The 25,049-nt window shown below is 37.7% G+C and overlaps 3 protein-coding genes across 21 annotated transcripts in view; 1 reads left to right on the forward strand and 2 right to left on the reverse strand.

Moving 5' to 3' along the window:
• Positions 1–698: 698 nt before the first annotated feature.
• On the reverse strand, positions 699–6,748 carry Top3beta (topoisomerase 3-beta). The gene is made up of 14 exons (XM_046631424.2): positions 6,485–6,748; positions 6,232–6,374; positions 5,782–5,976; positions 5,537–5,704; positions 5,120–5,248; positions 4,365–4,483; positions 4,086–4,286; positions 3,786–3,990; positions 3,270–3,452; positions 2,981–3,190; positions 2,691–2,908; positions 2,384–2,608; positions 2,021–2,282; positions 699–1,491 (listed from the first exon to the last, which is right to left on the reverse strand). Exons 1-14 carry the CDS (start codon positions 6,573–6,575, stop codon positions 1,285–1,287), a joined length of 2,556 nt encoding a protein of 851 aa, XP_046487380.1. The 5' UTR covers positions 6,576–6,748; the 3' UTR covers positions 699–1,284.
• Positions 6,749–7,213: 465 nt separating this feature from the next.
• The window catches only part of fid (fire dancer), a 28,388-nt gene continuing 10,552 nt past the window's right edge, over positions 7,214–25,049 (forward strand). For 7 of the 14 annotated variants that reach the window (XR_011177393.1, XM_046631412.2, XM_046631420.2 and 4 more), the window contains exon 1: positions 17,428–18,032. The gene's annotated coding sequence lies outside the window, so the exon portion shown is untranslated. Of the gene's footprint in view, positions 7,902–17,427; positions 18,033–25,049 lie in introns of those variants that run through there. The other 7 variants (XM_069137012.1, XM_046631422.2, XM_046631423.2 and 4 more) reach the window with 5 other exon arrangements.
• On the reverse strand, positions 8,351–15,625 carry LOC124221427 (alpha-N-acetylgalactosaminidase). 6 transcript variants are annotated; one of them, XM_046631429.2, is made up of 9 exons: positions 15,509–15,625; positions 14,933–15,389; positions 11,279–11,440; positions 10,374–10,548; positions 9,876–10,050; positions 9,695–9,789; positions 9,249–9,608; positions 8,994–9,158; positions 8,351–8,752 (listed from the first exon to the last, which is right to left on the reverse strand). In XM_046631429.2, the coding sequence occupies exons 3-9, from the start codon at positions 11,437–11,439 to the stop codon at positions 8,564–8,566; spliced, it is 1,320 nt and encodes a 439-aa protein (XP_046487385.1). In that variant the 5' UTR covers position 11,440; positions 14,933–15,389; positions 15,509–15,625; the 3' UTR covers positions 8,351–8,563. The 6 variants fall into 6 exon arrangements, with proteins under 6 accessions (XP_046487385.1, XP_046487384.1, XP_046487383.1 ...); XM_046631428.2 differs by having other exon boundaries at positions 14,933–15,622; XM_046631427.2 differs by lacking the exons at positions 14,933–15,389; positions 15,509–15,625 and adding an exon at positions 12,332–12,478.

Genomic DNA, 25,049 nt, shown 5'->3' on the forward strand with positions numbered 1-25,049 from the left:
ACGCCGGCGGTGGCGTTGCAGGCTGAGTGATTCGGCATTACCAACGTAACAGACTCGTCGAAAAATAACTGCTCAGAATCACTGCAGCGAAGTGTACATTTAGGAATTAGTCTTTGGGTCATCGGAAATCCTCGGACGCGACCCGCGTGCGACCGACTTTTTACACGTCGGCTCCAGGAATTGACCCCTGCTTTTCGCCCTTGATAATGTTCTAATTATATGCCGTATCGTCGCCATTTAACTCGAAGCGATTAATTGATGTTAGAAAATTTTCAGATGCGCACATACACGGTAACACGTTATACGTATGAATCAGAAATCCTGGTCTACGAAGATTCGAAATTGCGACACGGGTCGAGTACAGCTAGCTCTCGCTGTTCCACCCCGCTGTGACCCGGCGCAGCTGACTCATACGCGTTGCAACACTTGCAAAGACCAAAATTGATTTTACCGTAGAACGAAAACTGGGACAAAAGCATTACCGCGAGCATAAACTGACAATGAAATATCTTAAGAACTCGAGGGGTACTCGAACGGGAACGTTACCCAGATATTACGGTAGAACGAACCAACGAGCTAGTGTATATAGAGATGATATCCCAACGGAAGCTTACTCGAAGTTAAATCGAAATTACGATTCCGGCTGCTTTGACGAAGATAGGGTGGAGTCGGGAATCATTGGCAATACAGTTAAACAATTCATATCTCAGACATTCTTTTATTACCGAAACTTTAAATTATTAAATAACTTCCGATCTTAAAGCGAATTGTTGAAACGTTATCAGCAACGTTGTAAAAATTGCACTGAAAATAAAGTAAACTCTACCTAAGCAGCATATATTTTCAATTTCATTCATGGCAATATTAATATGTATCTGTCTAGATACTCGTATATTATTGATCTACAAATCGTTTGTTATGGTGTGAAAGCTGAACCTAACATAAATAAATTACTATCAGAATATAGTAAAAAAAAAAGTTTCGAGTTCTATGTCGTGTTGCGTACAGCGAGATTAATACCTAAGGGTAATGTTAAAATTCATCGATCTGAGAAAATAGATAAATAGCTGAAAGACTCCTGATTCAAATGAAAGTAACCTGGCTTCGCTCAGCCTGAAGATCAATCAAGGTCCTACCTGACAATGATGTGTCGTTGTTAAAAGTTGGGCATCTTCTCTATTCCAAATTTTGGTACCCCCGAAAAATGTTTTTCTATTTAGCGTTCAGGTATCAAGTACCCTCCAACCAGATGGAATCAGGCTATTTTTCTTTTGCAACAATTTGTTACACAAAGTAGGCTGCCAGCTGCGCCATCCTATCTTTGGGAGGACGGGGTTTGCCTCGACCACGACCCCTGCTGTGTCCCCGTGACCGGCCTGTAACTGGCCTAGACGCAACAGCTCTGTATTTTTCGACAAGTGCAACAAAAGCTGGTGTGCAAAAAACGCATCCTGTCAACTCCGTTGTTTCATTAGGTAGCTTACTTTTGTCCTGAAATAAATAAAAATTAATCAAACCTTGTAGATCTTCTTAATATAGAATAACTGTGACTTTAAAGACTGAAAATAACTGAAAAATATTTTGGCAGAGAAGAAGATGGCACATTATTCATTCTCTGATTCTCAACTTGCTAACGTTTTAACACGTTTTTTGTTAACTTTCATCAGAAATGATAGAGAAAAACGAATGTCAATTATCCAGTATATGCAATGAGTAGCTTACACACATTATATGTGGTGAATACGAAGAACGAAATTGAACCAATGTTTATTCTTGTTAAAAATAATACGCTTTCTTCATCCTCGGTCAAATATTTATGTTGGCGAATGTGCGTTAAATTATACGAGGTACATTCATCTTGGGAGCATAACTAAGAGACGGTTTTTGTTTCGATTCAAATTTCGGCATAATATTTCCAACTTCCCAGTTATTTTTCCTGCCATTAAGCATCGGAGACCGCTAAATTCAAAATGTAGCAAATGTCAGGTTTGCTGCCAATGTGCGGCACATTTCGTGTTACCTGTTTATATTCCACTGTGACACGCTGAGCTCCACAATCGCAGATGTCGGATTCTACACTAACTCGGTGCGCATCGTCGAACAAATGGATGATAACGTCGCATCGATTGCAACCGAGTTTCCATTTCGGTGCTGCTGATGGATCTAGTACTAGAATGCCTGTTTCACATTCTAAACAACTGGAGATACCATTATTATACATTCCGTGTGGGCATGTTGGATGTGTGCAAGAATTACACCCGCTCATTCCCCGTTTCATATCCCTGTTTCAATACGAGATAACAATCAAAAAATAATTGTGATAAATTACATAAAATCGCATTTCGTGTATTATTAAAGTTGATCTGCAATATTGTAGTATTACCTGAATGGAGGGTTGTTATAACAATACGGACAAAATGTATAGCTTTTTCCCTTAGCTCCAGTTGACCATGAGAGCAGTTCAAAGTCATCCAACGGGCATTTCAGTTCTCTATAGATTCTAATGTTTCCATTTTGAGGCAAATTGTATGTCTCGTTACACTGAGAGCAGTGCATGCGAGACGGTTTCGTTTGTATGTATTTCATATATCGTCGACACTTTCCACATCTGCGTAAAATTAAATTGATCAATTACGTGAAGTTCACAAATTCACAATTTAGGTTTACGGAGCAAAATGAGTTTTGAATACCTCGAATGCGATTTACCGGATGCAGAAAGAGGTGAAAATGAGACTTCAAATAATTGATCCATTCCATCTATACTTTGTACAAAGTAAGTGAACTTTTGCTTAAATATTTCAACTGTATGCAGTAAAACAGCATGGAAGTCTGCTCTACCTTGTGCAATTAAATTCAATTGTTCTTCAACTGCGGACCTCATTGTAGGTAAAACCAATTCGGGATCTATCTGTAAAAAGTTTCAGATACAACAAAATTGGCACACATTCACTATTATGTTTTCAACTAATTGCCCACTTACTTTTTGATAACCGTGAACTAAAACTATACCCAGCGGCGTAGGAATGAGCCTTCTGCCTGCTGTAACAGTAACATAATTACGTATGCATATGTTGTTAATGTGTACAGGGATAGAGGCATCAGTTCCAATTCCATGCTTTTCCATTAGTGAAATGAGTTCTGCCTCAGTGAGATGATCGGGAGGTTGAGTATAGCATTCGAGTAGTTTTACCTAAAAAAAAAAAAATAACAAGGTTAAGCTGTAATTTCCATAGAGCAGAGTACCGAAGGACAAGAATAGTAATACCAACTTCGTGAATATTGGCGTTTTCACCACTCGTGAATTTTGGAAGAGTTTCGTTAGCTCCAAATGCCTGCCACGTAAGAACTGTAGTATATCCAGGATCTAGCAATGTCTTGCCGACAGCAGTAAATATTTCCGTTCCAATTTCAAACTTGACCGTAGTGCTCAGATATTTACAGTCGAATGCGACCTTTGAATAAACAGTTCACAATCAATTGCAATCAAAAGCCAAGAGGCCATCGATTATGATTAATTACATGAGAAAATTGATTAGAATTTTTCTTGAGTTTGATTTGAAGATACGGAACATTGCAATCTTGTTCAGTACTTGTATTAGCTGTCATTGTGATGCGAAAATCATCATTGATACTTTTTTGAATTACAAAATCAGTAACAGTCACTCAAAATTTCATGAAACTCCTTTGTGATTTCAAAAGATTCTTTGTTTCGAATACTCCATTCTTCCTTCTCTCAAAAACTCTGTAAAGAATCTCTACCATTATTTGAGTACAAATTACCATACCGAAGCAATGAAATGACGCGTAATGTAATCATATAATCTCCAGGCGTCACCGTCAAGTTCGTTCCTAGATGCACTTTTCATGGGTGTAATTGGCGGGTGGTCACCAGCATCATGCCCTTTTTTAGGCCTGTTCATTCCTGTTGATAATATTTTCCGTACATCTTCACCCCATTCAGAACTGTTTTGTTGCTGCTTTAGTGTTGCTCTAAAGAGTAACATAATTTCATGTTTAGGATACTTTACAACTCAATGATTTCGTAAATTAATTATTAAATTAATATTACGAAAGCAACAGCTTACAACAGGTCGAAATTTTCTGGATATGAAGTCGTTTCTGTTCTTGGATAACTAATGTACCCCTGAGTATAAAGCCGCTCAGCTATTTGCATGGCATGATGTGGTCCCATGCCCAATCCAGAGCTAGCAACTCGCATTAATTCTACTGTGTTGAGAGCTATTGGTCGTGTTTTAGATTTTTCTGTACTAATTATGCTCACTATCCTGAAAATTGATTGTGTTTCAAAATACATTTAAATTTAGTCTGTACTTTCAGATGCTCACATGTTTGTACTTAATTACCTAGCATGGGCGTATTCCTTAACTTGGGCCAAAAATATATTAGCAATTTCTTTATCAAAGCATCTTACTCGATTCCAGTTTAATACAACATCTTGCCCATCCGAGGATTTCACGGTAACCTGCAGCATTATGATCAATTCGATTCAGATGACTTTGAGTAAATCAAACACAAAAGATTGAGGAAAATTATAAAAAATTCTTCTTTCATCTGATGCAATTTATGATGGACTACGTTGATGTTTGAAAACCATGGGTATTAATTTCAAGAGCGCTCATCTTAGTTATTGTTGGGGATTGAAATTAATGTTTTTACTTGGCAAATGCTATGACTGTAAACCCAACTAAATCTTTCTGGAGTGTTTTCAGTTTGATAATTTGCTCTCCATTACAGTACAAGTTTCTGTAAGTCACATTCAATGTCAGGAGAGGAGTGATAAAATGAAAAATGAAAATGAAGTTCTGTAGCTGAGTTACTTAAGAAAAGATATTATAGTCTAGAATTGATTAAATATTTATTCTGTATAAAAACTATGGAATTTACCATCATTACATTGCTTGAGAATACTAACAAATGTATCAAATCTGACAAAAAGAAAAGTAACCTAGACAAAAAAAAAGATTTTGAACGGATATGATAATGGAAAACGAATAGATGCTTCAGCCTATAATACATTCGTTTTTTCCAATGACAACAAAGTGGCTCATTTAATATATCGTTGTAACGATAAAATCTTTAATGAATGAAAAAAAAGTACCTGAACAACCCAGTATGGGTCTGGTTTGAACGTTTGAATTTCGTCATGCCTCTGAACACAAAAGCCAAGCGTTGGTGTTTGACACGGACCATATGATATGAGCGATGCATCCAAGTCTCCATATTTTCCCTAGAGTAGATATTCATTGTATTGTATGAGATACCGAATATACAGTGTAATTTGTTAAATAAATGATTGTAATTCAAGTATATGCAGTGATGATTTCAATAAATAGCTATTATTGGTTGGCAAATCATTGTTTCAGCTCGTCATGATTGGAATTTCATCAGGACACAGCCTCAAAGATTATCCTGACATATACCAATGACACCTTTGGTTGCAGTTTTGCAAATCAAATGTATGGATTGATTGTCGTTTAGCATGTTTGTGTTTGGAGAAAAAAAAAGCGACTCGTACCTGGAAAAATTTGGTTTGAAAACGTGTGAACGCACATCCAATGCGCAGATCAAGTTCTTGCCGTGCATCTACACTCCGTGCTTCATTTTCATTCGGTTTACCGAGATTTGCTAATGCAGCTTTAATATCCTTCTCTGTGATGGCCGAAAAATGAGCTCTCCATATGTTCTAGATAAAGATGAGGATATCAAAGAATGTTTTTTCTTAATCTGAAATTATCCCAATAAATGAAATAGGTAAAATACATTTGGATCCAGCTCTCGGTGTAGTCCTTGTTGAACAGCATAAATAACTTCGTAACAAATGTTTTCACCTTCCTTGTCACAATCCAGCCATAATATTAAGTAATCACAATTAGCTCCTTCTTTAGCAAGAAAATAAGGAATCTTCAGCTTTGGAACTGCTTCTTTTTTTTCAGTTGGACAAGAGAATAATTCTACCTAAAATATTGATGCAGGAAATGAATATTCAACAATATTACACAATGTGTATCTTTTCATGATTTTTAAATGACGTACATTGAGAAAACTTTTCAGAAATTGATTTATCTAATCATTTTTCTTTTATTTCAAAGACTAATTTTTAGGAAACTTTCATGAGCAACTTCACGTCTGTATTTACGATTTTCACAAAAATATGAATTTATTCTCACTGTGCGTCCCAAGGCCCCGAGTGAAAAGATTTTTGATACTTACAGGATCAACTTTGTCCCAATTATTATACTTTCCGTTGAAATCCAGACTCATAACGTGCCCGCAGACAGATGTCATTTTAAAATTCACAGTTTCGGATTTGAATGGTCCAGTCCATTCATGAACAGAACATGAGCCATTTAAGCCTGTGTTTAAGACATTTAAGACAGAATAATATATGAACGGTTAAAAGGCGTTCACACGTTTATTGGCTACGTTACAAATCTTCAAAGTATGAAATTGACTTCTAACCTACCTTTTCTAGCAGAGCACCGTCCATTGCTCAATATACCGGCAAGTGATGCGGCAAGGGACGGTTTTTCGGCTACCATTAATGCAGTCTTCATTCTGGGTCGATTGAATAGCGCGATAATTCTAGACAGATGTTTTCAAATTCTCTAAATTCCACTTTTATGTCGCCGGGCACATCTACGCACATTAGAATCCCGGCACGAGTTCCAATCCCCTCCTCGCGCCGTCGACATCGGCTGTGTGTGAAGTTTGTTGCAGATCCTGCAGAGTGGATGCTGATGAGTACGGGATTCTTATTCTCTCCTTTTCTACGTACTATGCGTGCAAAGTCAAGTCTGGGATCATGAGGCGTGAGCTTGAAATTTTTAGTGATTTAATTTAGCGCATTTACAGCAATTTAAGGTCTGCTCGGAGCCGGCTCCGAGTTGTCATTGGGTCGGAGTTGAGTTGAAGTCGAGTCAGAATTGGGTTAGGATTTGCGAAACGGATGCTTAGACCATTCTCAAATTTGATAAATCCTGAAGCAATAGATAACTCAATATGACTTCGTCTCATCTAGACTTGTCTACATATTATTTGTATTGAATGTAAACCAAACCAATCTTGGCAAGATTTCTGGGGAAATTCTTTTGTTGATACTAAAAGTTATTCATCATCGATCAAATTTTGTCACGGATTTTGGCGGGATCTGTGAGTGGTGATGTTCCAATTTAAACAATCGACAATCAACAAACGATCGAAGCGCCATAATTTTGATAACTTGCCATTAATCTAACCGCCGAATCTTCGCGTGCTGCTCGTTAATTAATACAGCCTTTAAGTTGTGTGTGGTAATACATTTTCAACCGACGTCCTAAGTACGACTGGTTACTTAAAGTGGAAGAAACGTATAAACTAGCAGCGAATATTTTGGTCCATACCTATAATTTGTTAGGTGGTGGGACTAATACGGTGTCCAATCGTTTGACTGACACCGCGAAGGCGTACAATGTCACAAATTCTGCCGCTTTAATTTTTATTCGTTATCATCTTAACTCGGGTGGAGTACGAAATTATTCAAATAACCCTCGATTTTCGTTACCAGATTAGTGTAATAGAAAAACGTTTTTGTGGGATACTATCGAGTGTTGCATACATTTTAACGTACGCTTTGGGTGAAAATTGCTGCGGATTTGCGCTGCTAAGATTCATTACCACGTGAAGTGCCAATCGCAATCGTTCGTGTCGGTGAACGAATCATTTTGGGATAAAGTGGCGTCAAAATGACGTTATTATTCATGGATACCGATCATCACGAAGGATGTCAAATATTGAATAAATTCAGTGTCCACAACAGAAATATGAGATTTAATCGGTGATTCCGGCACGGATTTACTCCAGCTAGGTGTTCAGGCTGGGCTGACTGTCACTATGCACCATGGGTAAGTGATTATGATTTGAAATTACCCTTAATCTCTGACTTTCACTCTTTTCAATTGTTCATCAATTTTAAGTCGTGCTGAACCGTATGGGGGTATGTGTGTAAGAAAAATTGACAGACAGCTGGTAAGTATGCATTTTGCGATACCGACTTGGCATCTGACGTACCCACACACCTGTTGTTACTTTTTGGAGACAGTGGTGTTACCGAATAACTCTTCATCGATACTTCCATTTACCCTTGCACTCGTGAATTGCTAACCACCTATCGCACAACCAAATTCAGTTAAACCCCCCCGATCTCAGGATCGCAAGATGCGGATATATTTATTGCACATGATTAGCCCAGCTTAGCTTGATTGGGTGAAACTGGATTACCACCTTGATTATTTTCGTTTAGGGCTGAATGTTTCAGAGCAGTAATGATTACTTTTTTTTCTTCTCACTGTAAAAATCTTTATTAGATCAGGAGTAATTTTTTGGTCCAAATTGGAAATACTTAAAATATTACAAAAATGACAGAGTAATTAAAAAATGTATTTATGTATAAACTTTATCTCACTTGTTGTAAATATTCTTAAATTCATGGTAACGTTTCCTATTTGAAAACTTAAATCTAATAAATTGTAATAATTAGTATTATCTAATTTGGAATTGTTGTTTATCATTTGAAGGTATTTTGATTGACTTTGAAAACTTGGTTCAGAACCGGAAAGGGGGTGTAATTATTTTGGGCGTACACAGCTTCCAAATCTACATCAGCACGTAGGATCACAACTCCCGAAGGGTTCACTTTAACCTTAATCTTTGTTTGTGGTGTTAGTGTTCCATAATCAACATCCTCGTACAAGTCCTGAAATCATAAATAATTACGTACTCGTAATGCAGAACATTAATTTACGTCAAAGTGGGTGCTGCTAATAGAAATTTTGTCTAGCTGCAGAAGTTAAAACACTCGACTCATTCTCATTTAGTAAGATGAGTTGTTACTTGAGAAATATAGTACCCGTTGAGTACGAATAGTATCGGTTGATCACAAAAAAAACATAAAGTTATTAAATTTGAAATGAAACTGGATGCATAATTAAACTTACCTCTACTCTGTAGCCTGCGGGATACGCTAGTCCAAGTTCCTTCAATGTTACAGAGACGTCTGATGGGGTACCGTCAGTTCGGCGATTAATGAATGCAATAGCATAGGAATAGTAGTTCTGGTAAGTTGGACTAATAGGCCTTGCCCAGATTTCGATGCCCTTGTGCTGGAAAAATACAAAAATCTCAGCTCTAGCTTTGTCACGTTGAACTCAAAACAATCTAAAACATGTGCTGCTGCAACACGAAGAACTTACCTTGTAAATTCTTCGGCCCTGAATTCCCAAGGGATCTTGATCGACGGCTATTATTTTTTTGTTTTGTAAAATTGCTTTGTATTCTGGTCTAATTGTCCTAAGATCCACTGACATGAATAGCGGCGCTGCTAGTATAGCCCACAAGGCCATTTGCGTTTTACTTTGTTCGTAGCTAAGCCCAAAGTTACCGACTATCAGCATATCTGGGTCGTTCCAGTGTCCAGGCCCGGCGTTTGGTGCAATATCATCTTGATTATCCCCAAAATAATCCATTATACTCTCAATACTCGCCCATGAATCTTGAATATCACCGAAATTTCTCCACAGATTACAGGTATCAGATATAAGACTGAAGTTTGGCTGAAAATCAAACCAATCCAACATTTGTTACATTGTGTTTAGTAACGAATAAATGCCCCTATATGAGTGATAAAAATATAACAAACCTTCATGCCTGCAAAAGTTTGATAAACAGGCCAACTACACGAGTATACCATAGGTCTTCCTGTTCGATTCAAGTAGTATCCAAATTCAGAATATCCTGAAATATGATTTATTAGTTGAATGTCCTTCATTTCTAAACAGTAAATATATCCTTCGAATTCAAACGATAATGTGAATTTGTACCTTTATCCATGTCTGATGGATGGGCATAGCAACCATCTAATTTTATGTAATCAACATCCCATGATGCAATGAGTGCAGCATCTTCTTCTAAATGACCCAAAATACCTGGATAACCACCACAGGTGTAATTACCATAATCTTCATAAATGCCAAATTTCAATCCCTTGGAATGTACCTAAATAATTATAATACCGATGTGGTTACGTGTCATTTACGAAAGTTTACCTGTTAAATTTTATATGTTTTTATTTTTGTCTATCATTTTATTTCACGAGTGCATCGTTAAAATAAGATTTCGCAAATGGCAAGTTGCTACACAGTTGTGTAAATTGCAAAACATCTCAATCAATTTGAGGTATTATATTTATTGTTAGTTAACAGTTTATGCAAACAGGTTCTTATCAAATACTGGTATTTATTTCTTCTTTGTTTCCCAGTTTCACCAATCGCTGGTGAATGATTTAGAATTCTACCTCAATTTACTATCGAAATGCTTACATAATCAGCCAGATTCTTGATGCCATAAGGAAAACGTTGTCTATCAGGCTTAAGCTGACCATCAAAGCCTCTCTCCCTTTCGAGCCAACAATCATCGATATTGATATACTGATATCCAACTGCCGCGTACCCTTCTGCTATAACAATATCTGTCATTGTGCGGAAAAGGCCATCTCTGTAATTGAAATATCACCATTGACTCCGGATATTCTACTACACAGTCGGTACATAAATAGTGAACATTTTTTATTCTTTTGCATTAACACTTGGGTTCGAGAATGCGAAATTTCCATTATGCTCGTATTATACTCCAGTCTGTGTTGCTTCTGGTGAACATTAAAGAAAGACTGACAATGGCAAAGCGTTTCTGGGGCATGTATGATTTCACACACGGGATACTTGAATATTTAGTTTCCTGAACCATGAAAGAGTTTCATAGCACAACATTCGTTTTGTGGCACACTTTTATTATGCAATCAGCAACAGAGGCAGAGCTATATTGCCCCATGTGGTCCAAACACGTCAATAAATGTAAATTTAAGCGAAAGTAGCATAACGCGTACGCATATATGGATTATCATCAGTTTTGAAATACCCTTACTATATAGCAATTAAACTTAGAAAACAGCATTATAAATTGAATAACCCTTTTTTTTTATTTTATCAATTCAAGGTGATCGTTCGACGACATAACTTTACAACCTTGAGAAAATACTTTCATATCACGTCCAATGTGATCACAATCAACGATTATCACTATTCGTATATAAATTTCCAGATTTGTCATACTGGGAATATTCATTTTTGAACTTGGGAAAGGTAGCGTTTGTTAAAATTCCCAAAATCTGAGCATCGAGAGGATCAACGATCTTTGTAAAATTGATGAAGCGTTGTAGTTAACTTACCTGATGCAATTGTCGGGATCATTTTTGCAGTCTGTATTGCATCTGAACCTTTCCCAGGACAGCCAGCCCATAGGTGGGGTTCGGACGAGGCCATTTTCAAGTCCAGCCGTAAATTTTGCTATTAAAACCACTGCGCACCATATCCAAACCGTCTGCACCATCCTGCGACACGAGTTTAGAATTATTGCTTCTAGTATGACAAAGCATCGGCAACAGGGCTTGAAAGATAGTGGAAACTTGTTCAAGCTCTTCTGTTTCTTGATACGAATAAATGTGATAAGAACGTATGAGAACACGTCATTAAAACGGATGTATAAACGAGAGTTGAATAACACTCATATCCACCTATGTGCAACACAGTACAAAGTTTCCACAAGACTGATCCAATATAACTGACTTCCAAGCCAAAGCGTACTTTCACCCAATGCCCCATTTCATTTTTTACACACACGCATCTCCCCAAGACTAGTACGCCAAGACTTCCTTTCATATAGCGACTATATCTCTGATTGACATTGCGATATAATTACTGACAAAAAAAACAAACTGTACCAACCCTGTTTTTCACTTTGTTTACCGGCGTAGGGACTTTAGAGGTCATGGCTAAAGCTGACACGCCGCTTTGTACGAAATCGAGTGTAACAAACTTGGGAGAATTGGCAGATTAGATAGGCATGTCTACGTGAATAACAAAGAACAATAGGGACAAAGAAGAAAATGTGAGCAGAGCTATCGCTCTTCAACTATCGCCAAATGTTCTTGCTCGTAATGACACTTGTACTTATTGTTGAAAAATGGTGAAAAATCCACCATACTAAACCAATTTTCTTCACGCTTTTCAATGGCGTTTAAAGAATCGAATATTTTTGATTATTGACGTAAACCGTCACTCAAGTCAGATTGTTTGGTGGTTAGGCTGTAAGTTAGTGGGAGAAAAGCCAGCAAGATTTTCTTACTGAATGAAAATTGAATCGAATCAAGACGAGTCTCGGAAACAACTAGTCCTGAGCATACCTACAGTTGCCTTTCACGCGTAAATAAAGTAAATCTTGCCTTTCGTTTATTATATTCGAATTAACCAACCCTAGGCTGACAGCCTGGGAACATAACAGCTGACTACGTAAGCGGATAACTCCGGCAATTCCGACCATAGATGATGTTTCCCAACATAGGAATGCGATCCATTGGCAATTTTGCCTACCAGTCGGCACTAAACTCTATTTGTCCGTAAAAATTTGCCCGACGATAATGTAGAAAGTGTGTTTTCATGAGTTATCAAAAGAATTTAATGACGATTCGACGAAAGGCCGAGAGTGATACGGCATTCAAATGCTAATGAATATCCATCCGACATGACCAAGTTGAAGTTAGCAACGTTATCGTAACGGAGCATCAATTGGAGAAAATATCACCGTTTTCTTAATTTTACAATGAATTTTGTGTAGCTAAGATTTCGAAATATGAGCGTGTTTTGTTTTATTACGATTTACTAAATTTCAGGCAATTCAAAAATCGCGAAATAACGGTTTTTCCTCAGCACGAATCGTTGCGATAACGTTACTAACTTCACTGCGATCCGACACGCTGTTCGGTCCGAGCTACCTTAGTTGATATCCTTGATTCGCTATATTGAAAAATACGCGAAAGCCTACGAGCTTCTATATTTCTGGATCCTCGATCTATTTTTCATCTACATATTCTTACGTTTATATGATCAAGAACAATCGGTTAACGTCTACTAGACGTACATAATTAATTGTACCACCACGCATTGTTGTAAATCAATGTTATATTTCTTTATTTATTTTCTCAATTTTTCGAAAGTCTAGCTTGATCGGTTTCCAAGTCATTTATATTTTATGTTACCTCACCGAAGGTCGGTTCGATAATATATATATATATACATATATATGTATATATTATGTATCAGTTGTATAAGCAGACCGTATATATTGTATATCGGTACGAAATCTGCAAGTATAAAGTGAAACTTTCGGTTTATCGATTGGCAGGTGGCTATTAAACATCACGGTCAAATCGCTTGGTTGACGATGAATAACTAATTAAACAAACTGATACAGATATAGAATTTATTTATACAACATTGCTGTGTCTATCCGCCATTACCGGTTGATTATTGTACTTTAAAATTTTGTTCAATTTCTTCAATTCACGACAAATATGTAATGTTCACAAAATAGTTCGTTTATCTGCCGCCAACTTGTGAACTATAATCTAAGCTTAATTGTCTGAGAATAAAAATAAGTGTAGGTATATTTGGATGAAAATAAAAATTGAAAACGATAAATCTGTGTAAAAATCAGCGGCTTTGAGTAGCTCGAAAAATCTGACGAAATGAAGTAACGTGTAATTTACAGTCAATTTAGTACTAACGGATTATTTAACTACGATTAGTTAATTTTTAAATAAAATGTCGTAGATGAACGAAGTGAGAGTAAAAATGCGTAATGATGAAAAAATAAGAGGATTACAATATTGAATTTTGAAACGTGTGAAAATTTATTTCATAGAATTTTTAAATATAGATTGTCGAAAGAGACAAAAGTCAAAAAATATATGTGTATGGGATTGTATGGAAAAACCTAAAATATAGCACTGTCAGAATTCTGAGCACAAAAGCTGCAGGAACCACCGCGTTTTCTATTAAGTTCATATTTTTTCTTTTTTCCTACATTACACTCTCCTTTCATCGCATTGAAACATTACAGTGTGTATAGCCTACGTTACTCCTGAGTACCAACGATATCCACGAGAGAAAGAATTTTGAATCTTGGTCCAGCAGTTTTCCATTTATTCGTGAACATAAATTATACAAAAAAAAAAAATAAAAAATTGTTTAATAAAGCTAGTAGTCGTCCAGAGAAGCGGACCTGTATCACGGATATGAAAGCAAGGTTGCATACTTTCAGGTGTAATTTTATTTTCAACTTTTTACTTTGTCTTTGATCATTCCCAACTCAACGAATTAAGACGAAACGAATTTCAGGTCAAGAACGTGTTAAACTTAAAACATGGCAAAACAAAGGTTTGAAAGATGTTTGATTATTTGTATTTATTAATTGTAAATACTAATTGTTATTAACAATATCAGAAAATTCGTGTTAGTCTACTATTTTTCGTTTTCCGTCAAAATATTTATACAGTTCGTCAGATCCAAATGAAGGATATCTCATTTTACACCCAAATGAATTTTTTGCAAATTTCCTGTGCACAGATTTTTTTCTCCAGTCGATGTGTTGGTGAAAAAAAAAAACATTCAATATTTTCATACAATCGTTACAATTTGCTGGTGGCGAACTTACGATTGATCGTTGGATAAGAAAAAAAAAAAAAAAAAACGGCAATATTTCCCAAAATTTAACTTGTACCGCAGTTTTCAATTCATTCATCAAAAATTAATTAATACGAGTATAAAAAGGTGTTTACAGTTAAAAAAGCAATGTTTTCATATATTTCCTCTCATAACCGCGGTCCACAAGTGAAAATAATCCAAAAATATGTAGAGAGTGACAGAGAGCGAGAGCGAGAGAGAGAGAGAGAGAGAGAGGGAGAGGGAAAGAAGGATTCGTCCGCCTTTTTTTCTTTCTTTCTTTTTTGTAACACTTAATGCGAATGCGAGGCATAATGACTTACCTTCACTCGTGGATTGCAGTCCTTTTGACTGACAACAATGCAGGGGGAATGATGGAACTGCCGCTTCCGTAACTCTTTGAGTGGTCAAAGATGCCGGGTAGAGTTTAATATATACTGTAATTATTGCGTGTTTCATAAATTTTTATCTCATCTATCGTCCGTTGCTTCATCCAGATCAAACAGAAGATACGATTTGATTTTTTGTACAACGAATCTTATCTTTCAAAAACTATGTCACTTGTATGCGTGTTGCAAACATTGTCACGTATCTTTGAGCATTGTGAAATTATTTTTTCACAATATCTTCAGAATCCCCCACCTCTTAATTGACAAGTCAAAAGAGAAAAATCTCTCCGCTTTTCGAATCGAACAGTGCACGGTTTATTATTGTTGTTATTGTTGTTATTTTCTCCGTTATTATTCCATCTTTTTCGAGTTACGTACTTCGAAATTCGTCCTGTATAACAGTGTGATAGAGAACAAAAAACCTTTTAGTACTTTGATTCACTGCGGTTTACAGAAATTGATCTTGATTCATCACGATATTTAAATTTTTTTTGTTTTTGCAATTCTCACGTTTTAAGATTGTTCAAGAGTCGAGAGTCTCGATCTCGTGGAATGAAATATCTCACCTGCAATAGGCAATTGACTTTAAAAAAGTCTGTCTTATACCGGGGAGTAACCGGCACCCACTACCTACTACTCGCGGGCAGGCTGTCTCTCCGGAGAATCAGTGGGAGAGAATCAACTGGCAACTGCTATAATCAGGGTATAACCCATAAGCTGTACACATACATTCGCGTGCAGAATCGCCGCTGTGCCGCGAAACCATGCCACTGGTAGAAATGTCAAGATTCGCCGAGCCAATAGCTGTTGAATATATTATTAGTCAATCTTACGCGTTGTGCCGAACCCAAACATCGAAGAAAACTGTATACCTTTCGTCGTTAAATATAATTGTCGAATTTTAAACGCAGTTGATTAAGAAAATCGTAATTACCTGCTCCGTCTGCGGTATTGCTCGAAACGACGTCTTATTCGAACATTCATTGATGATCTCGATCGTCGGCAAACTTAAAACGTCCGGTATGTTTCGTTCAAATTCAGCGCAAAAAGTTCGCGTATAATTTCGTCAATACGCATGGCTTTGTACAGATTTAATGGGTCTACGTTATGGAATGGGGTCATCGAAGCACGAAAGTTTGTTTTCACGTATATTTAAACGCATGAAAATTTCTCTCCTTACCTATAACTGTTCAAAATTCTAGGGTAGTTAGCTATTATCGTTACCGTTACAATATCCGTCCTATTAAGTACTTACGATTAACATTATCGGACATAACAGTCGTACGCACGTACTACTGTACATGGAAGTGATAGGATCAAGATCCATAGTCGACCTAAATTTTGAAAACATCACTTATGATATAACATCTTTATACCCTCTTCTCGAATTGAAACTATTACATAAATCGCATGCCAATCCGATGGATTATTATTTGCTACTAGCTAATGGTAGCCCCTACAACCTATAAGGTATCCCCATTTGCTAACTTCGAACCGGAATTCAGCGTCCCACCAATTTATCTTCTCTCTCTCTCTCTCTCTCTCTCTCTCTCTCTCTCTCTCTCTCTCTCTCTCTCTCTCTCTCTCTCTCTACCTTTTCGTTTTTTACCTCACATAACGTCACGAATCGTGGTGATCGTTGCTAGATTGGGATGTGAATGTATCAGGTACAACAAGCTATACCCTCAAGTCTAGCGATTGAATGAAATGACGTAACACGTCCAGCAGCTATATATACATATATATACGTATATATATATACATACGTGTATAAACTTAGCTCGTTATATCGAGGAATAAATTACGGTGTACGATATCATCCCGTTTCGTCTAATCTCCTATCCCTATATATATATATATATACACACCTATGCTTGAAACGATAGGGATGTACACTTATAATAATCCTGCGTACATGTATCATGTGCGTATAAAAACGTATCGGATCACGCCGAGGCGTGCGTACGTACGTCTGATTGAATGGTAATAACAACAAAAATAATAACAATAATAGCGGCGAAGAATAATAACGATAATTTTGAGCCAGAGCGCCGTTTGAAGTTCTCTACGAAAATATGTGAAAGGTGAGAATATGTGTCGCCTGGTTGTGCGTTCTTATACGTACCGCCTTACGAACCGCACTAACAAATGTACGTATGTGTTCCATATCCTCTCTCGCATGCGGTATACGTATGGTTAAACGGAGGCTACGTCAGAGGGTGATGCTATAGCTGGTCCCCGGATAGGCGATATCGACATCACCGAAACGTGAAGGATCAAATATAAGACAGGGATGAAGGGCGGGGTGGGAGGGGTAAGGATCAGGGGTTCGGGTGTATAAAACATCATATACAGAAGCGTAATGCGCCAGCCAACGGTGGCTCCGTCTCGCGGAGAGCTTTCGAATTGCAGTAGCAACCCTCGGAGCTTTATTCCCTGGTCGACTGATACGGGACCACCATCGGATAGACGGTGTGCGGGTTCTCCGTCCCGGTCTGATAAGTTTATTACGGAAAAAAAGAAATTCCTCGATTAACCCTCGACGCGTAAACTCGATCGCTGTTCTAACAATAACGGGACGCGTATAAAATTAACGCAATTATCGTTTATCGTAAAGTCGTGCAGACCACCCCCTCTTATTGGCGTATATAATTAATCATACTTCGACCGAGACACCCGTGCGTAATACAAACTGTGTAATATATTGTATTATGCCATGTAATATAATGCATTGTACAGTTTATACGTATATACATATGTATATATAATATATACGTACATACACATGTATGTATACTGTATGTTGTATGATATTTGTGTATATATATATATATATATGTATACGTATATCGGCAGCCGGAGAGTTGAATTATAAATCACATGAATAGTTATGGCGTTCGGCAAGATCGTTGAGACTGCGGTGGTAAGAAAAGTGAATCGTCGTCGTCGTTTTTGTAATTTTAATCCAAACTCCAAACGAAGCGACATCGCGAAACAAAGATGAAGAGAGGCTGCACCCGCTGACATGATAAAGGTATACGCCGTTTCTAAACCCCACCGTTTTTACTTCCATATTTTACTTATCATTAATCGATCACATCCCCACCCGTCGTTACGAATTTCATTCCGATTCCCACCAACGGATTGCGTCATTCATGCATGCATTCGTTTCACCCTCTGCATCGCCGATCCAGTATGTTATACATGTTATATATATATATATATATATTATTTACAAGATCGTTTCGCTAAAGCTGATGGAAAAAGACGCGCGATATGTTATCTCTTGCTTTTCGCATAGATGAGAAAAATCGCTGAAAGTATACGCGTCCTATCCTATCGAACAATACTTCTTTCCTATAACCGTGCCTAGTGATGTAATGCAACAGACAATGCACGGCGAGCGAGCCGTAAGATAAGAGAGAGGCTCTCTCTCGCGCAGATATATCGCCGGCGTGTGCATACCCGTAATACATTTTCTACCGCAGAACACTATCCGAGGATTGTTGTAATTATATGCTTCGAACATACATATTTCTGTACAACAGTCACGGCACAAAACGCGATATGATTATCTTCGCCGACACGCGATTGTCTTATTGTTAGACACGTACGATGTACAGCGTCGTATTTCACGCTCTGTACTATCGGCAATAATTTCGTCACGTACGATATAAAAATAAAAATAAAAAAAAAAAAAAACAGCTTACTTATGAACACCATCGATCGCATCTCGAGCGATTTCTTAAAAATCAACAGGATTCCGTCACATGACGAACAGGATATCGCCAAAGCTATAGATTCATCGTTTCGTTGCATATGACATATCGTACGTGCGTCAATGTATGTGTATGTACGGTACGTAGGTACGTAAGTACGTAAGTACGTTTAATATCTATATAGAAGCATAGTGTTTACCGTGCTTTATAAATAGGGCGGTATACGGAATGCGGATAAATCGATACGCGCTGCTTTCATTCATGGCTGCCACCCTTGCGCTGGCACGCTGCGAAGCTTCGGCTGTTCCTGTATCTACTGCTGTATCCATCCCCCCCTCCATCTCCGCCCATTACAGGTATACCCTTGTATATTATATATATATATATACATATATATATATATACACATATATACGCGTTTGCCCACGTCACCCGCACGTCGCCCACACCGCCCCCGCAACACCCCCTCTTTGCCTCGCCCCTCCGCAATATCCATTCCTCCCTACCTCCCTTCATCCGTCCATCCCTCGACACTCTTTCAGGGAGCGCGCACATTTTTCGCCCTCCTATTTTCAGCACATTCACGTTGTGTAGATGTTCACGGACCTGTATAGATATACATACATACACGTACGCGTTATACTACGAGGGTACGGATGCCAACTGTTATGTGATAGATTGTTTCTTATATTTGTTGAATTTATTATTATTGCTGGTTTGAAATAATGGAGGAATAATATACTTGTAACTGTATTTTGTTGGGATTTTTTGATTTTTTTTTTTTTTTTTTTTGAGTATTCCTGTTGCGAAGTTTAAACTGTACGCGCGTATCGTTGTAATTATTATATGTCGGATCGTTTCTCGCTTGTGCAATTGCATGCTGAATATTGGTACGGTTAGAGAAACTATGAGACAGGAAGATTTATTAGTTCGCTAGATTCGCATGACATCGTTCTTAATCGAATTAAATAATTATTTCTGTATTTCTATGTAATTCGTGGTGTGTAATTGTTTCGCGTTGCAACGATTTAAAGTTAAAATAATACATTACGGCTAAGGATGATAATTGTATTATTTATTTGGCCGAAAGTATTGTTGTAAACGTTGATATTTATACGTGTTTGTGGATAAAATTTGTCTTTCGAACAACAACACCCGTTGCGTCAGATTCGGATTGCAATACAGTTGTACAGTATTCAGTTCTATCTACCGAACTCCACGTAAATACATGTCGCGTTTGATATTCAGGTTTTATTATTAGGTAATTTATTGCTCAGTGATGCAATGAAAGAATACGAAAAATCCATCTAAGCTGTATTCTTTGATCACTCTGTAATACTTGTACAAAATATGTCCAGTTATTGCCGCATCTACAACGCTAATAAAAATGCTGCAACCCGCAGGACTTGTGATTATCAGTTACACAAGTGCGTGTAAACGTCAATTACCATTCGACCAGAAATCCTCGCCTTTTATTTTCAAGAAAAGCGTGACGAAGGTCTGGGTGGGTGCAATTCGAGAATGAAAGACGAATTAGAATTCTATGAACTTATACACCCTCGAATCGAATATTGTTACATAGTTAAAATAAAAAGAATGTCCCGGCAAGTCCACTAAAATTTACAGATTGATTTGACCATTTTATAAAAATTTATCTGTACACGCTCTGTACTAAATTGTATTTATATTACTTAATACAAAATCTTCTTTCGTTTTTTTTTCTTACGGAAAATCGCAGGCTATTGTTAGTAAATTGATTGTCAGACAGTAATATGGTTACTAGGTAATATTAAAGTCATCGGTATTATTGTAAATAAAAATTGTCATTAATCCCAGTCATATTTCTTGAAAGCTCACTGGAAAAATCCTGTTTTCAGCTTGGAATACCTGGAAAAGTCGGGGAATTTGAGATTCCAAAAAACGTGCGAACCGTGTAACGTAATATTTCGCCTAATATTTTCAAGCCAATGATCGAACCAACTCCAAAAGAGTTGTAGGCATGTCCCGGAGCACCTGCGGTAGCCCATCTTGCCTCTCTCTGACTCGTCTCTTGGCCTATTTTAAATATCGCGATGCACCCTTCGTCGCAGCCCGACAAGTTATTGACCTGAAAGAGACATTTAACGTTCACGTATATTCGTACTGGAGGACAATCTGTTTTAGCCAATTGCCAAGGATTTCTCGCCGCTGCAACCATGCGAATTGACTCTTCACGTGTATTTTATATATTCGTTTACGTACACTGAGAGAAATTTTTAGTTCCGATTACCGCTCGGTCCTTAACTATTTTCATTTTTTACCACAATCGAAAAAAATAATTCTAGTTACAAAATGAAAATTAGTTTTCTAACTGTTACCAGGAAGTCTGGTATCCGTTACTATTCTTTCTCATTAAGATCACTGTTGCTATATTTTCTTGCAACTGTTGCGAAAATTTAATGCTCGTGCAGCAATAAATTGACGTTAAAGCCTTATTTAACGAAAAAACTAGAGTAAACCGAAGAAACTGATTTTGCGTTGGAATTACCAAAAAAGGATCGACGATAGCGCAAAATCGTTACGCGTACCTCGTTTTTCGTAATACCAACAATATTCAAACAGTTTTTTCGACGATACCTGTTTTACTCAATTTTTCTAGTTACTGCAGCAAATAAAAATTTTCGCTCTTTACGCTCTCATACAAGCATCCCGGTGTTGCGCAGCATCGTTGCTACAGATTTATAAATCATGTTATACTATCGCATGCCGCGAATGATCGTTGTCTTATAAAGTTGTAGAGCTTTGCGTTCAATGGGAGTACCCACACAGACCGAGTCCCGAAGAGCGATTTATCTTCGAACCCGTTTCACGCCAGAGAAAGTTGTGACGTCGATAAATTCCCCGGTTCTATGTAATATTGATCATGCTTTTGCTTTCGCGCCGATTGCCTTATGATTTCGTTGATTCTGTGCGTGGCTCATCTTACACCCTGTTTTTTCTACGCGCGTGATTCGATTCGGATTTATCTTTTATACGCTGATCCATCTGGAGAAAGAAAAGAGGATGAAGTATGTAATTCTCGAAAGCCGACACCTTGTAATTCATTCTAAAATTGCGCAATAATAATTTTTTCCCTGATCTTTCGTTTATACGTCAACGTTACTAACTTCAGCGTCATAGAAAGAAGATAACTCTGCGATTAATGGCGATAGATCGTTAGATCAGTGACCCTGGTATTTCCTACCTAGACATACCCGAGATTCACGTCTCATATTTTTCGGTATTTATCAAAAGGCGGTATGCGGATCTAAACGCCGTAAAACTCGTAAAACCCGATTTCAATCTCAAGGAGTTTACGACTCTGACGCTTCGATTATTTTTTGTATTCATTCTATTCGTCGTCGTCATTATAATACTAACTGATATCCGATCATTTGTAACTTTGGGCGGGGATTGTATTCACAGGAAAGCACGAATATATAGTTTCGATGAATCCACGAGCTCCGATCGTTTCAGATTCTCGAATTGAATACAACAATCTTGAGGTAGGAATTTTCGAGCTACTACCGTACAAACGTTGATCCGATTGATTGAAACGGTCCTTGAGAGTCAAGTCTTGGGTTCTTTCGACTGTACGTACAATCACGATTACTTGGCCGTCTACCTTGCATGGGCCGAATGGTGGCATTTGCAACTTCTCGGTGTTACTGCAAGGCCGAGTGGAGGGTGAAGCATAAAAGAAGGCGGTGTGCGTAAAGCCGTGGTAAGTCAATTTTTACAAGGCGATTTGAAGGCGGGGGAATTATTAGCTGCAGAGGTTGTCCTTACCATTGGCACGAAAGGAGAGTTTGCGATTTATATACCGAGGACAAGGCTGTTTAAGCAACTACGCTTCAAGAATGTAACCCGAGAACTTGTCGCTGCAACGTTTCTATGTATCTATGTATACAATTCGTTTTTTACCGCGCGCTTATAGTAACTTTAATCCCATTTTTTCCCCTTTTACTATTTAGGTTTCTAGGATGCAGCCGTTAACCATAACCCTGCAGCTGCTGCCGCGCTATACTATCTGACACGCTGATTGTTTTTCCTCCGATGTCACACGGCTTCTTTGTTCTTTCGCATTTTTTTTTTCTTTTTTTTTGTTCTCTTTTCTTTCTCTTTCTCTATCTTTTTTCCCCACCCTCCATTTCGTGCCTCGCAATTAAGAACGCGTATATGCAATGTATATTGAGATCACACCTGCACGCGATAATATCACGTTCACACCGCCGCCCCATCAAATCAAATCACTGTTGGTGGAATCGAAAAAGACAGGGAAAATCGAAAATTTCAGATTCGATCAAATCCGAAGAAAAGATCTTTGTCCAGGGATTTTAGGGATCGCTGATAACTAATCTGAAATCAAATTTCAAACATTCAAAATGGTGGATCCAATATGGCGGACGAATATTTCAAATTTGATAGAATACGGTCAAGAACTTTATGCAGGGGTCTTCGGGGTCGCTGATTGGATTCACCATGCTGTATTTTTAAAGTCTGATTTCGGATTCGTAATCAGCGATCCTTAAAATCCCTGGACAGAGTTTTTTCTCCGGATTTGAACGAATTTGAAATTCTCGTTCGCCATCTTGAATTTTTAAAATCAAAATTCAAATTCGTAATCAGCAACTCCAAAAACTTGCAATTTATGTAAAACATGTATACGTGTAGAGGGGTAACTTTTTCGGAAATAAATTGTTTCAACGTTCATATAATCATAACGAACATAACGTATTTAAATTGACAACATTTCAAGTGGACCGTTTTAATATATTGTAAGTGAGGAATAGGAATTGGACCGAATTCAACTCTACGTGCGAACTATAAATTTGATCCTCATTCTCACATAATTCGTATAGAATTGAACTCGCATTTTGTTTCGGACCTTTATATACACACCATAACCGAAAGATTGAGGCAATAATGATCACTGTACGTATAATCATAAAATGTGTATGTATGACGGCAAGTATTACGTAATCGAATCATCAAAGTATTTCACGATCAGAAGCTGCGTTGCTTTCGAGCTCTCAATCCGCCAATATTCAACAACTTTGCTTTCAAACATCGTCGTAGTGAAGTACGTCGCTCTTCCCCCTCCTTTAATCTTAATCGACATTCCTTGTCACCGGCTCTGTTTCAAAGATTCTCCGCATTGCATTTAATAATGAATTTTTTTTCTCCATACGTCGATATAACTTCACGGCTAAAACTCTTTCTACCAGGCGCAGATTCGCTTATCATACCAAACTTCTTGCACGATGAAACCCTTTAGTCTTCACTCTTTCTTTTCCTGTCTAATTATGTGCGAATAAGATGTTTGGCGATGATCTGCCAAATTTTTGCAAAGGGCTACGCATATCGCATATCCGGTAGATTCGGAACGTAAGTTACATACTTGGACTTGTGGCCGCAGGGTTGATACTTAAAATTTTCGTTGCAAATCCGCCCTCCCCCTCCATCACCGCCGTACTACATGGCCCTCGGTTTTCATCGATCTACACGAGCCTAGTTGCCTTGTACCTGCCTCTGCAGTGCCCTAAATATTGCTTTGAGAGGTCTTCATTTTTTTCGTACCTATACACATACTGCGATTATACCTATGTATAGTACCCTAGTCAATTTGAGATACAGACATAGACTCGGCTATACGTACGAGTATATCATTGCTTTCACAGTCGACACAATGATCAGATCGAAACTTTGTATCTTAATGTTAAACGTACTGTTTATTACACGTACGTATACTTTTGAAGCCTTGAGATTGATTATAAAAAGTTGGGCTGGTTTTCTGTGGTAAAGCATATCCATAAGAAGTGATCTCCCGTTTCTTAAAACGTCCGGCTCTCCCGGTCAGGGTTGAATGCTATTCTAAATTTTTTTTCCCCGTCCTAATCTGCTCAGTTCGTGTCGTGCGTTTCTCTGTATCTCAGCATCTCTGCAAACTAGATTTAGATTTTACAATTTTTTTTTCTTCCGCCTCCCGTAACGCTGTATAAAAACAGATAAAGCCGTGTACGGTTGTTGTATTGTTTAGCAGTATAACCTGCACGATATTCGATGCTTGAATCAAGTCTGATACGCCATAACGGTGTATAAGATAAACTCCCTTCTCACTTGAGGTTTGAGAATTATATAGATTACTTCAGAGGCTGAAAATACTTTGTTAATTAACACTTTTCCTGAATCATCTTTCCGGTCAATTTCTATACGCCTATAATATAATCTTTTTCATAAATGTGAATAACAAACCGTGCACGGATCGTCCGGCAACAGTTGATGACAGTACGTTATACGCGTCAAAGCGGAGG

This window comes from Neodiprion pinetum, chromosome 6 (genome assembly GCF_021155775.2).
Source record: "Neodiprion pinetum isolate iyNeoPine1 chromosome 6, iyNeoPine1.2, whole genome shotgun sequence".
Taxonomy (NCBI): Eukaryota; Metazoa; Arthropoda; class Insecta; order Hymenoptera; family Diprionidae; genus Neodiprion; species Neodiprion pinetum.

Bases quoted from the DNA above. Each gene is read 5' to 3' on its own strand.
- Top3beta (XM_046631424.2), bottom strand. From the start codon at position 6,575: ATGAAGACTGCATTAATGGTAGCCGAAAAACCGTCCCTTGCCGCATCA. The intron at 4,287-4,364 runs GTAATTAAGTAC...ATCAATTTTCAG, and splicing joins AAGGAATACGCCCATGCTAG to GATAGTGAGCATAATTAGTA. The intron at 3,991-4,085 runs GTAAGCTGTTGC...GTTACTCTTTAG, and splicing joins CCAGAAAATTTCGACCTGTT to AGCAACACTAAAGCAGCAAC.
- LOC124221427 (XM_046631427.2), bottom strand. From the start codon at position 12,429: ATGGTCGGAATTGCCGGAGTTATCCGCTTACGTAGTCAGCTGTTATGT. The intron at 9,609-9,694 runs GTTTGTTATATT...TTTGATTTTCAG, and splicing joins AAACTTTTGCAGGCATGAAG to CCAAACTTCAGTCTTATATC. The intron at 9,159-9,248 runs GTAAGTTCTTCG...GTATTTTTCCAG, and splicing joins AGGGCCGAAGAATTTACAAG to CACAAGGGCATCGAAATCTG.